At 38.6% G+C, this 13,741-nt stretch overlaps 1 protein-coding gene across 1 annotated transcript; it reads left to right on the forward strand.

The window, feature by feature from the left end:
- Nucleotides 1-830: 830 nt before the first annotated feature.
- Arrdc4 (arrestin domain containing 4) lies at nt 831-13,231 on the forward strand. The gene is made up of 8 exons (XM_076848836.2): nt 831-1,255; nt 5,212-5,278; nt 5,507-5,654; nt 7,528-7,630; nt 8,604-8,860; nt 9,387-9,546; nt 10,104-10,258; nt 10,644-13,231. Exons 1-8 carry the CDS (start codon nt 949-951, stop codon nt 10,698-10,700), a joined length of 1,254 nt encoding a protein of 417 aa, XP_076704951.2. The 5' UTR covers nt 831-948; the 3' UTR covers nt 10,701-13,231.
- The last annotated feature ends 510 nt before the right edge of the window (nt 13,232-13,741 follow it).

Below are 13,741 nucleotides of genomic sequence, written 5' to 3' on the forward strand. Positions count from 1 at the left end.
CCTGATTCATGATCATTTTCAGAACAGGAAGAATTAGAGTTCTAGCCATTCTTGGCCTAAAAAGAGGCTCCGCAGCCTGGGAGAACTCCTTAGGGGAATCAGGTTTAAAAGCGTAAGCTTCAGCTTTCTTTGGCTCTTACCTATACTAGGAATTCTGAAACCCAGGAGAGGTGGGGCTCAGGGACTTGGAGGTTGGTAAATTCCTGGTTGTCCATTAAAGTTCGGATGTGACCCGCCCCCAAGTTTCAAAAGGAAACATTACTGAATTCCATTTTCCGGGATATGTATTTCCTTTCTCTCGATCGTTGCAGATGTAATGATAAATACCATCCTGCTGCAGCCACAATTTCATGTTCTAGTGCGAACCCGGTGACTCTTAACAACAGATCCCACGCAGCCAGAAACCCCGCCCCCGCATGTAACCATAGGAACAGCTGACACGCCGAAAGCTGGAGAAACCCTGTTCGGCCCCCTCCCTGACAGATATTGTTTCCCACTATCTGTCCACATGGGCGCTCCACCTTATTATTGGTTCCTGTGCCGGGACTGTGCTTTGCCCCAGCCAATAAACGCCCTGTGCACGTGCACTCTTGCGTCTGTCGATTGGTCAACACTGCTTGATCACGCACTGCCTACATGAGCTAGCCTTTGCGTGGGGGCGCCAATGAAATGATTCAGTGGCCATTTACAACCAATTGGCAAGAAGCAGGTCTCACAGCTGGCCTATGGGCGCGCGCCGAGGGTGGGCAGTCTCGGCCCCTTTCCAGTCCCAGTTAGGTTTGTTAAAGCGACAGGCCCCGCGGTGGGCTGGTGCTTCACCCGGCACCGCACAGCGGCCGCGGTGGCCCTTGGCGTGTGGCAGGCGCCCTTGACAGCGGCGCCTCTTTGCTCTGGACCCCGGCTCCCGGCCTCCCCGGACCTCAGTGGCGGGGCCGCGTCGCTGGCGGGATGGGTGGAGAGGCGGAGTCCACCGCGGCCTTGGGTTCCGAGGGCCGCGTGAAAAGCCTGGGTCTGGTGTTCGAAGATGAGCGCAAGGGCTGCTACTCCAGCGGCGAGACGGTAGCCGGGCACGTGCTGCTGGAGGCGACCGTACCGGTGGCCCTGAGCGCGCTACGCCTGGAGGCCCAGGGTCGTGCCACCGCCGCCTGGGGCCCGAGTGCCAGCGCCCGCATCTCAGCCAGCGGCGCGGCTCCCCCAGCTGCCTCGGAGGTGGAGTACCTGAACGTGCGCCTGAGCCTGCGTGAGCCCCCGGCCGGTGAGTGAGCACTACTGCCTGGGTTCCCCGCCAGGCCGCTGGGTCCGAGGGTAAGGGCCAGGAAGGGGACATTCTCTGGAGGATCATGCGCAGGCAGAGTGCCCTCCTGGCAGGTGGGCCTGTCGCAGGCTTCAAGAGGTGGACTTCCCAGTGGGGGTCGCAGATGAGGGGCAGGTAACAATGCTTGTGCCCCTACCTCACAGCAACCCAGAGATCAGACTGTGCGCCCTGCAGCAGAGCCCTATGTGTCGACTCATTCTTGGCTGGCTGTGGTCTAACACCTGGTGTCCCAGGATCTTCTAGAACCCAGAAGGGAGTGGGTCGTTGCCATGGGGACCTGTGATTAGACTGTCAGGATCCAGGGATCTAGGTTCCTTAAGGCCGTGGGCATGGAGGGTGGAATCAGGGTCTGTAATGTTCCATTCTGATGCCTAGTGTTTCGTGGGCCTCCACTTCTTCCCATCGTGGACCTAGACACTCCTTGGTTCATGATGAATTAGCAGAAACTCAGTCTTGGGAAGAGGGAAGTAGTTCTTGAGAGGTGGTTCAAAGGAAGTGTTTCTAGACCTGACCATCATACTTGATTTCCATCTTTTGGGGAGTGGGGCAACTTTTTTATTAAGAGTTCTGACTTTATCAGATATTGCCGCTTTTTTGTTTCCTTCACGTCCTGTTCCTCCTGCCTCTCTCCCCTTTCCCAAAAGGCCTTTGGAGACTGCCATCTGGGCATTTCTGTATTACCCCTTCCTGTTCTCTTTTGTGAAATTCAGTCAATTAATGTAGGCTTTTCTAGAAGTCACCATGCAGGGATCACTACATGGATGTTGCATTCATAAGTACCAAAATTTATACCCTTAATCATGAAAATACTAAAAGTGAGTCTTTAGGGTTCCCCCCCCCCCCCGAGGAAATTATTTTAAACTCTTGCCTTTCTGCCTCATCAGCTTTTCGATATCAAATAAGATAATTTGACAAGTAAAATGTATTATAATTATATTCTTAAATGTTGCTATATCTTTCACAAAATACAATGCAGTTTAGTCTTAATCCTACTATGGAATAGACCATCCACAGTTAAATCCTCCAAAGTGTTTGATAATCTGAGTGAGCACAGATTTATAGGGAAAGGATATCTGGAACCAAAGCTTTCTTTTAGGTTAATGAGAGCCCTGGTAGATGACAGTTCCTGCCTGCCCTCACACTCTTTCTTTTGTGTAGTTTCCAGAATCACCAGCAGGCCTCTCCCAGTGGTTATAGCCAACACAGATTTTCAAGATGGCTGACTGGGAAGAGGGCATGGAAGAGAGAAGTAAATTGGGTTTTGTCCAAAATTCTTAAACTTCCTGAACCCATAACCACTGAGTAAATAGATAGAAAATTAAAAGTAATTGAACCTAAAATTAGGAATGAAAATTGCTTTGGTGAAATGCAGCCTGGCAAATGGTTTTTTAATTCAAAAAAATAAGTCAAATTTTATTTTTTATTTTAATGGAATTGAGTCTCTAAATCTAAATTTGCAAATCTTCAACTCTTTTTAGTGATGTATCGTAACAAATATTAACAACAGTTACATATTTTTTAAAATCAGCCTCTTTTAGTTAATGGGGGTGGGGGGAGCACCTCTAATATCCATAACTGGAAAGAAACAAGCAACTTGACACAGTCATAGTTCTCAGGGTCACTTAATTCCAAAACATGTCTTTCAAAAGAGATTTTTAGAAATTTCAATTTCTGGAAAATGCAAACACTGGAATCTCTCCAGATATTTCTTTGGAATTACTAATCAAATCCAACTACTGTGATTGTCTTCATATGTTGATTGACAAATACTGAAAGATAGAACCATACAGTAGGTTTCGGTTCTTGGGCACTCAGTAGCAGTGTGTGACCTTACATGAGTCCCACCTCTTAACTTAAGCCCCAGACTCTGCCTCTAATGGTCTTCTAGACCCCACAGCTCATGAAAATCTTTAATTCTGAGCTTTGGTTGTGAGACCATTAGTAAATTAAACAAATTCCTGTGAAACTGTAGTCCTCAGTAAGGCAGAGAAGTAATGAACCATGAGAGCAGAAGCAGAAATATGTATATGGTTGTGAATGTTTTCATTAAAAACAAAAAGAATGAAATAAAGATTTTATTCCAAATACTATAGTCCATGTTTATCAGTTTCCTCTTGTTGTTGTTTTTAATTATGTTTTAAGACAGTTGAAAGTCTCATTTTAAGGGGAATAGTGGATATGTTTCCTCTATGAAGGAAGAACTTCATCTCTTTGTCACTCCCTGTTGGTATCCTAGCCAGCTCTGTTCTCCACACGCCTGTCATGCTTCCTCATAACATGCCTTTCATCTAAGCCCCTTCCCAGCTCATCTCCATTCCACCATCAGGTCTTCAGTGCCTACATAATCCTGTGTGGATGTTCTAGGCTCTAGCACTGTCTCGTAATTAGTTGTGTACAAGTGTTTGGTTGCCTTTTATACTGGTCTGAGGAATTGAAGTTATTCATCGTTTTATCAACAGTGCCTGGCATATAAGCCCTATAAATTCTGAACTCAGATGAAACCCACATTTTTAAACATTTGTAAGTACTTTGTCATGCTCTGCAATCTAATGATTACGAATTAGAATTTATAGTCCAGTTCTCTCCGGAGAATTGGGTCCTGAGCCTTTCACTGGATAACTGCACTGTGCAGAAGCTCCCCTTGCTTACAGTAGTGCAGCTCTGCCGTGACACTGTTGAGACCTGTAGGGCTGTTCGTGAGAACACCTTAGCCCCTGGGACTCACCCTATCACTATCATTTAATCTGATCTCATGTCCCTGTGACTGGTTATTGTTGACTTTGCCTACAAGTCACCCACCTGTGAAGTACAACTATGCAAATGGGCTTGTGACTTTTTTTTCTCCCTAATGCATTACACATTAAACACTGAAGGTAGATTTAGAAGACTTAGCAGGCCAGTAATATATTCCTAAAATTACACAGTTAAAATGTGTAAATTGTTTAAATTCATGAAGCTCTAGTAATTAAGTTTTTTAAAAATTCCATTTCACTACTGGTTTCCTGTCCTTCAAAAATTCAGCCTTAAATCTGAGCTTGAAATGAGAGAAAATTTACAATATCTCAGGAAAGTCACCTGACCAGCACTGGATGCCATCAAGTCCACTTTGGACCTGAACTCTTAACAGATTGTCTATGTACATTCATCAGAGACTCCAGCAGTGTCTCTGGTCTTATACAGTCCACCCACACACTGCATTTTTGGCCTTTTCACAGTCAGTACATGAAATAAAATGAAACCAGCAATCCAGAGCAGGGGAGGGGGTCATGTCCTTGCTTGGTAAATCCAAGTTAACTGCTAAGAAATCCTGTTAATCTCACTAGAGCTGAAGGGTAAATACCTGACTCTTGCTTAGTGGTTTGTCTTGTTGGTTTGACTTTTTTATTTTATACCCACTATTAATAATTGTCAAGATTTTTTATTTCTATTTCCACCTCTTCCCAAAGAATATAATGTGAATTTTATATATAAAAATAAATCTGTCTTTTTCTAAATTAATTTTAGGTACAATTTAATATTAGTATCTCATGTTAACATAATAGAGTAGGATATGTGTGTGTGTATAGGTGTACTGCATATGTATATTGGTGCCCTGAGCTCTAGAACTTCATGGTAATTACTTGTATAATTGGTCTTTTCTGAGATAAAAAGATATGTGTGTGTGTGTGTGTGTGTGTGTGTGTGTCCCTCCATAAATGGCCTGCTTCTTACTTTTCAAACCTAAACTACTATTTTTACTGGCTAAAAACTGGTACACATTTCATTCTCTGAGTCTTTTTAATGAACTTTTGAACTCTACGGTGTCTTATGGCCAGCAAAATCTTCTTTAGGAAATGTGATTTAGGTTATGAAACTCTTTTCTAGTACTAACCTTGTTAAAATAATCTCTTCTATAGGTGAAGCCATCATTTTATTGCAGCCTGGAAAACATGAATTTCCATTTCGCTTTCAACTTCCATCTGAGTAAGTAAAGCAGGATAGTTTGCAATTTTCTTGGCAGTGTGTCCATCCCATGTCTGAGTCTTGTCAGGATCTTCTGGCTCTAAAGTGTGTGTTCATCCTCTGCAGCCCCTCCATAAATGACCTGCTTACTCTTGTTCTTTCAACCTAAACCACCATTTTATAGAGTACTTTTCCCAGGTTGGTTAACTGAAAAATAAAGTCATAAATTAATGCCTTGGTTTGTTTCAGACCTTTGGTGACCTCATTTACTGGGAAATACGGAAGCATTCAGTACTGTGTGAAGGCAGTTTTGGAACGACCCAAGGTACCAGATCAGAGTGTAAAACGAGAACTCCAGGTTGTTAGTCATGTCGATGTCAACACTCCAGCATTATTGGTAAGTTCTTCCTTTTCCTCTTCCTCCTTCCTCTCTTCTTCTATTCCCTCTTTCCTCCTTCCTTTCAAAGTGGTATCTTTATTTCGACAGTTTAGTAGTAGTCTGTCCTGTCACTCTCTGATGGCTTAGAAAATACAATCTTGTCACCCATAGGCATTCACTATAAATATATGATTCTAGGTTGGGCAAATTACAAATTGTGTGTGTTAATACTATTGATTATGTCCCTGCTGTTCAGGGTTCTTTTGCCAAAAAGTTACACAGGCTTGAAATGCATTAATAAGGCTTAATAACAATAATGCATACACAGAGTGTAGTTACTTTTACCAGAGCGGCCACATTCACAGGACTGTGGTATTCTAAACTCTTCAATAATAGCAGGTTGAGGAACAGTAATTATGGAAGAGTATTAATCATGCTCAGCCTGTTATTGAGGCTAAAGCCATTATGCTATGTATCCTTCCATTTTGCATGTCATTTTCTAACATTAAGTAAGTGCATGCAGCTGCTGCTGAGATCCTTTCACTTATCATCTCCTTATGACAGATTTGGCCACATTAAAGCATTGAACTTCTAATAATCACTAGAAATACTGTAGACTGATAAGAAAGATCAGGCTATAAGTAACAACAGAATAGGCAAGATGGGAGCTAATGAGCTAGATTCTTTTATCTAAACCCATATTATCAAAATAATATAAAATTATACCTTGTACTTTCATGATAGCTACTAGGACCTAATGGTTCTTCATTTAAATATGAATGAATGATTTTTTACTTCATAGAAAATACTGAGATAATTTAAACTTTCCATCATGGAATTGATGTGACAAAGATGTATTTTAGTATTATTTTTCTAGCCAGTGTTTTAAAAAACAAGGGAAAAGCCAACAATTAAAAGTTGTTTAACTCCTATTTTCACACAAAAAAGAAGTGCTATTTACTTTAATTTTACCTTTGGATAAATGATAACAAGTATGGATGTTTGTATGGTCTCTTGTGTCCAAAATCATAAAGGAACCAGCATACGACTGACCAGGCTTATAGCTATGACTTTACACTTTTTTAAAACGCTTGGTGATGCCAAGTGTCTTGCAATTTTTAAAAACAACTTAGAATAGGGCAGTTAAGTATTCTAAAGGCTTTATGATCATCATGACAAATTACTTAAAGGGATTTTGTTTTTGCTAAAAAGAGACACTCATTATCCCTTAGTGTTCTTTCCATTAAAAAAAAAAAAAAAAAAAAAAAAAAAACTATTGCAAGTAACTTTGGGTTTTACAGAAAGCTTTGTATGTATGCAGCTTATAAACTAAACATTTAAAATCCTGTGTCACTTTTCTTCTATTTAAAAATAGAATAAAATACTATGATGGGGCATAATGTGTTTAATAACCTTTTTAGATCTGTTAACATATGTATGTTGTCACATTATTACTGTTTCACAAAGCCCCAAGACCGTTTGAAATTTCTGCTGGGTAATCATTTTGAAATAATGGGAAAAAAAAAAAAAAAAAAAAAGAGAGAGAGAGAGGAAAAGACTGCTTATTTCACATAGTAAATACCAAAACGAATATAACTTTCTGTTTAATTTTTGTATCATAATACAGCCTTTGCTTCTTTAAAGGGCTAGTATATCATTTCCCAGAAATACAGTAACTTCAAAGTAAAATAAGATGATGTCATGCTAATTTGAATCTGAAAATTCACCCTAGTGTTCTTAAGAGGGAAATAAGATTTAGTATCTGAGATGTCACATGAGACTAAGAAAGGTTGATATTTCTTCACAACTATTCTATGAAGAAAGATAATTTTAAGTTCTATGAGTTCTCTAAAATTATTTAATTAAGGTGATTTTATTTTGAATTTTCAAGACCCCTGTATTGAAAACTCAAGAGAAAATGGTTGGCTGTTGGTTTTTTACTTCTGGTCCAGTCTCGCTGAGTGCCAAAATTGAAAGAAAGGGATACTGTAATGGTAAGCAGCCTGTTGGGAAGTTCAACTGATTGACTTATTCATTTTATTAGCTAATTTTACGTGATTTAAATAGTGTTTTGTAATATACAAAGTATATCATATTTTAAATCACAAAGAATAATTTTTAATATAAAAATTGATGTTCAAACATTTTTAAATGAATGAATAAGTTCTAGAAATACTTGGTATTTCTGACTTCAGTCCTATTACTTTAGTTTTAACAAAGAGTAAAACTAGAAGAGTATGAAAGTGCCAATATCATTGTTGCAAAAGGATGTCTAGAGTCATGTTGCTCAGAAGAGAACTATTGTAATATGAAAGTACTCTTAGTATCCTGATTTATTGCTGGTTTGAGATTTACAAATATTTAGGCCTAGAATATAGAAAATTAGCAAAAGTTAGTAATATTCAAATTTTAACTATCATTTGTGAAGGGCTTAATTCCTGTAGTGAATTTAGCCTCTAATCCTAGGTTATGGCTTGTTGGAAATGAGTGTGGAATGGAATATTATGGCATGATGTGTAATGTTGTAAAACTCTATCCATTGTATTATTTGTGCCTTAGCCTTAGTAATTCCTTAAAAGGCTTTGTTCTCCTGTTGGGAGGAATTTAATATGATAACCACTAGTGTGTTTGTTTGTAATCTGTTAAACTTAACATTAGTACTGAAATTATATACTTATGTATTTACCTTAATTTATATGCATACTGATAATTTACATATCTTTAGATTGTTAATATCATTTTACTACAGAAAAGGAAATAATGCAATAATTAGAAAATAATATCAACCTAACCTGCAGTGGATTTTCACTTATCTGACACATATTTACAATGCAATTTATCTACCAGGGCTTCTCAGTTCATTAATATTAGAACATTTCAGCTTTAATTGGTGGTGGCCCAGTTTGATTTCAAGGAGAACTTTTTGAGAAGTCTCTCAATCCATCCTGTCTTTGTTCTCTTTTTTAGGAGAAGCTATTCCAATCTATGCAGAAATAGAGAACTGTTCTTCTCGTCTGATTGTTCCCAAAGCGGCTATTTTCCAAACCCAGACGTATTTGGCTAGTGGGAAGACAAAGACCGTCCGTCACATGGTTGCCAATGTTCGAGGAAACCACATTGCATCCGGGAGCACTGACACTTGGAATGGGAAAACTCTCAAAATCCCACCTGTTACTCCATCCATCCTGGATTGCTGCATTATCAGAGTGGACTATTCCTTAGCCGTAAGCAGAGCTGTTTGTAAAATTAAAAATACTTGTGACGGAGCAATAACTGGAGCCATGTCACTGTCTGTGAATATTATTGCTTATTTAATACTTAGGAAAAGGTCATTTTATGTCAGCATTACTACCAATTGTGAATTATATGAAGATTGGCCTTTGCTTTTACAAAAAACAATCCTCTGCCCAGGAAGTTAATAAAGTAACTTAAAAGGGATTGTGATGCTTTAAGGGGCCCTTGCCACATTGACGACATGTACTTATATTCTTTATTTATTATTATAAACTATGCAAACTTAAGTGAAGTACACTGAGGCCAGATTCCTGTCAGAGGGTACTCACTGCATTTTGTGTATTTCTCATTTTGTTTGCTCTTTATTTTATTTAGTCAGGACAACTTAAATTTGTAAAGGGGGTGGGGTGGTTGGTGATAAAGGCATTCATTGCCTTGGGAAAAAAATGTAATTAGGCCATCTCCTATGAAGCCTAAGTTAGATTTGTGCCTTTTTCCTCTATTTTGAAATATTAGGTATACATTCACATTCCTGGTGCTAAAAAACTGATGCTTGAGCTGCCTTTAGTTATTGGTACAATTCCCTATAATGGTTTTGGCAGCAGAAACCCCAGCGCTAGCCAGTTCAGCATGGATATGAGCTGGTTGACACTGACCCTGCCAGAACAGCCTGAAGGTAAGGTATTTTGAAGTTCTCTCGTAATGAAGCTTTACATAGAAAGTAGCTACAGACAGGATGTATGAGATAATAATGCTCAAATGTTAATGAATACTGCTACTACAACTACCCTTATTCTTTTCACTACTCAAGAATCATAAATCATTCCTGGAAGAGACCTTGAAATCTTAATTTTTTGTTTAGGACACAAAACTGCTGATGGCAGACTCAGGGATAAAGTGTACATCTCTTAATGCCCATTGGTCATAGTAAAACAATAAAAAATAGTCAAAATAAAAATACAGTGTTATATATTTTTTGTAGCCACATTTCAGGGATAATTGCCTAAACTGTAGCACAACCATCTCAAAAGAGTAGAATATAATTAATATTAGTAACGATTTAATAAAGACAATCAAATTTTTTTCATTGCAGTTGGCACAAAAACAGACTGATGAGAGGGAAATGCTTTATTTTCATCTTCAGTGTTGCTAAATTCCTTGTCTTTGTTAGGGTTCAGAGAGATAAATTAATTTTACTTGAATTTCTTAGCTCTAACTCCATTACTGTTTTAGCACCACCAAATTATGCGGATGTGGTATCAGAGGAAGAATTCTCTAGACATGTTCCTCCTTACCCTCAGCCCCCCGACTGTGAGGGAGAAGCGTGCTATCCTATGTTTGCCTGCATACAAGAATTCCGGTTTCAGCCCCCACCACTTTATTCAGAGGTAAACAAAGTGAAAGAAAATTAGACATTTATTATGCTGTCTGCAAATATTCATTTCAGTCCTCCTTTCATGCAAGTGTCTGTTGCTGACTCATAATTAAAAGAGGATACATGGAAATGTGTTTTTACTGTGCTCATAGATTATTACTGATCCATTAGCACATTTTCCATGGATCTATGGCATGCATATAGAGTGTCATGGATTGATTTTTCAGATGTTATGTGGCCATGGAATACCAAGAACATAACAGCCTACTGGCACTTAGTAATGATAGGCTTTGGGCACCTTGGCATATAGCCATCATATAATTAGAAGTACATAATAAAACCATTTTAAAGAATGTTACAACTATAATCTTGCTCTTTTTTTCCCCCTTTTTTCTAAGGTTGATCCACATCCTAGTGATGTAGAAGACACACAGCCTGTTTCCTTCATTCTCTGAATGTACTTCAGAATCACTGTGTTCATCATCAAATTAGAATGTTGCTTCTTTCACCTGCCTTTCTGAGGGTGGGAGAGAGAAGGCTAACTTAAGAACATAAGTAAGAATATGAGAACATTCCAGTGGGCCAAAAGGATGGTTGCGCTAATTTATTTGTTCCCTTTGAAAAATGGGATGAAGATGTGAAAAGTCGAAGAATGTAGTGGAAGTCCTGGTGGTGGCAGAGTAAGTGAAGGAGTGCCTGTGCTGACCTGAGAGGAAGGAGCCTGAGGTGGGAACACTGTGAGAGCATGCCTTTAAGAAGGCTTGTCAACATGGAACGGAACAAAGGTGTCGTGAACTTAAGGCAACGTGGACTAATTGGGAAAAGACAGTTGCAAAGAGCCAAGCAGCATAGAAATGTGTGTGAATGGCAAAGTGGCCTACTCTAAATACAAAGTGAGACCCTCAGGTTTCAGGGTCTTCATGATTTCTTTCCATATTAGCACATCAAGGACTAAAGTCCTTAGAAGCATCCTTTCTTGAGACCATGCTCATGTAAAGGTCCTAATGAAGTAATGACCGTTTTCACTCCTTCAATAGTAGGTTACAGTGTACTTTATAAGTTGGCTGTAGAATGTCAGGAAACCTAAAGGGCTTCTGGAAAGCTTTACACTTCAAAGGGGAAAGGAGAATTTTAACATGAAAATGTGCTTTGTTGAAGACTGTACTATTTACCACCCTTAAGTACTTCCACAGGATATATATTTGACTTTCCTCTTGTCTTACTTTCCTATGGGCACATTAAAAAAAGAAAGGGGGATCAAAAGCTTACATATTCAGGATGCCTTGATAACTACACAGTCAAAAACAAAAACAAAAAATCTTAACCTACCTCTAGTGGGGTTATCAGATGTTAAAAACTCTAGGCCTGATCACCCTTCTTCAGAGTTTCTGCTACTTACTGTAGCAGTCTTATCTATCACTGAATCTGAAACTAGACCAAGGGGAAAATCCACAATGTTAGCATTAAGTGAAAATAAACATATGTATACCTAAGGATATTTCAAAATAAACGCAGAATCAAAGAGGATAGAAACATCTTTTTTTTAAAGACATACATTTGATTTCTATCAAAAGGCTTAAATCGACTGATGGTAGTCACTGCATTATACATTGTTTTCAAATTCTTCAGCATCTATTTAAACTGTGATTTTCTTTATTGTTTTGGTGCAATATTTTATTGTCAGTTAACCTCAGGATTTTCAGACCAACAGGATTGTGTTGCTGCTAAATGTTTGAGCAGTGTTTTCACTGTCCCCCTGTCCCCTCCTGTGCATGGTCACATGCTCACCTGCTTTTCCTTCAGTCTGTTGGTTCTGTGAGCTGAGAACATTTCTGGACACTAAGTGGAAGGGAGATAGGGATTCCAATGATAGAGATTGTGGACCAGCCAAGTCTTAAGGGTTTGATCGAGAAACCCTGGTGCTTCCCAGGCATGATACTGTACTTCATTCAATAAAATGATTTAACTTATCTTTAAATCAGTATGTTCACTTAGAAATAGAAAAATTCTACTATAGTTAAATTTTGTATTTAGAAATCAGTTGGTCATTTGATCAGGGATTTTCTACAAACATTAGGTAAATGTGCGCTTTTCACCCTTCTCAGATACCTCTCTTCTCTGTAATCATGTAACCATCAAACACACTTGTTTCATGACAAGTTACTGTTTAAAATCATAATGCAAAACTGTTATATGAGTAATTGTGGTACTAGATTTGTCACAAAACTTTAATCCTTGCTTTGGTTTTTAGAGATTATTTTTAATGTTTTGTTTTGTGTGTCTTTAAGCAGGTTTGTGTATTTGAGTGCTGTCCAAACAGCTTTATTTTTACTTGAGAAAGATCATTTTCAGCTGTTTATTGACTTCTAAGCTGAAGTTTACATGCCGTGTCAAGACATTGTCCACAAAACCAAAACAAAGGGAAACTGGATGGACAGAGAGAGAGAGTTGAGTTATTTGGCTCCATGTAGAAAAGCAACCACTTAATGGAATCCTTCAGTAGGATTGTTTTATCTCCTTGATTAGAGAAATCACAAAGTCCCCCTGCAAAATTGAAACAATTTTGTAGCATTGAGAAAATAAATCAGAAGTGTGACTTGATACTGGTCTACCTGACCTTAAGCAGCTGTAGGTTCAAACTGCATACCTTTTCATAATCAAAATATGAATACTGAAAACTACATTGGAACAGAGAAAACCTACAAATGAAGATAAAAATTTAGCTGCTATTATTTGTCTGTTTATTCCCCTCTTGTTCTTTAGTTTTTTTACAAAAAGTGGCCTTAGAATTTTGTTTTTGATACAAAAATTTAAAATTGAAAATGTGCATCTTTTGGCACACAAAATCCTTCCCTTGGCAAAACTGTTTGTGTATATATGTTTCTGTTTTGCACAATAAGAAACTCAGTAGGCAGGGGTTATGTTTTTGATAAGTTAACTATGAAAGCTTTTTTTTTAATTTTTTATTAAAAATATAACAGTTTAACCCACAGGAAAAAAAAAAAAACTAAAGATTGTATTTTGTATTCTTGCTTGAACCCCATGGGTTCTTTTTGTTAATAAAATTATTCTATTAATGCTGTGAGTTTCTAGTTTTGTTTTTGTTTTTGTTTGAAAGACTATATTATTGTAGACTGAAGGATAATCAATACCAAAAACCACAGTGTTACTAAAAGGTGGCTTTGTTTGTATCTGCTTTCAGGTGGTAAGGAGCAACCTAGGATTCTGACCTTATTTCTACAGTGGACTCAGTTTCCCAAGACAGCCTCTAGCATTCCATGAAAAAAAGTACTTGAGATCTCAAGTAAGGAAGCTTAAGTTCTTTTGGTCAGTGGAGAGCATATCTTCTTTTATACCCAGATTATAGCAGCCACTCTCAAGCTTCCTGAGCTTTAGTATTTGCTTGGCCAGAATCTCCTCAGGATTGAGTAGGCAGGTCTGGGGGGCAGTCAAGGGTAACACTGACTGACGTAAGCCTCCTCTCTGTACAAATACT

Source organism: Callospermophilus lateralis, chromosome 3, assembly GCF_048772815.1.
Source record: "Callospermophilus lateralis isolate mCalLat2 chromosome 3, mCalLat2.hap1, whole genome shotgun sequence".
In the NCBI taxonomy this organism is placed as follows: domain Eukaryota; kingdom Metazoa; phylum Chordata; class Mammalia; order Rodentia; family Sciuridae; genus Callospermophilus; species Callospermophilus lateralis.

Excerpts from the sequence above, each read along its gene's own strand:
- Arrdc4 (XM_076848836.2), top strand. The coding sequence starts at position 949 with ATGGGTGGAGAGGCGGAGTCCACCGCGGCCTTGGGTTCCGAGGGCCGC. Across the intron at positions 1,256-5,211 it reads CCTGCGTGAGCCCCCGGCCG|GTGAAGCCATCATTTTATTG; the intron begins GTGAGTGAGCAC and ends TCTCTTCTATAG. Across the intron at positions 8,861-9,386 it reads GAGTGGACTATTCCTTAGCC|GTATACATTCACATTCCTGG; the intron begins GTAAGCAGAGCT and ends TTGAAATATTAG.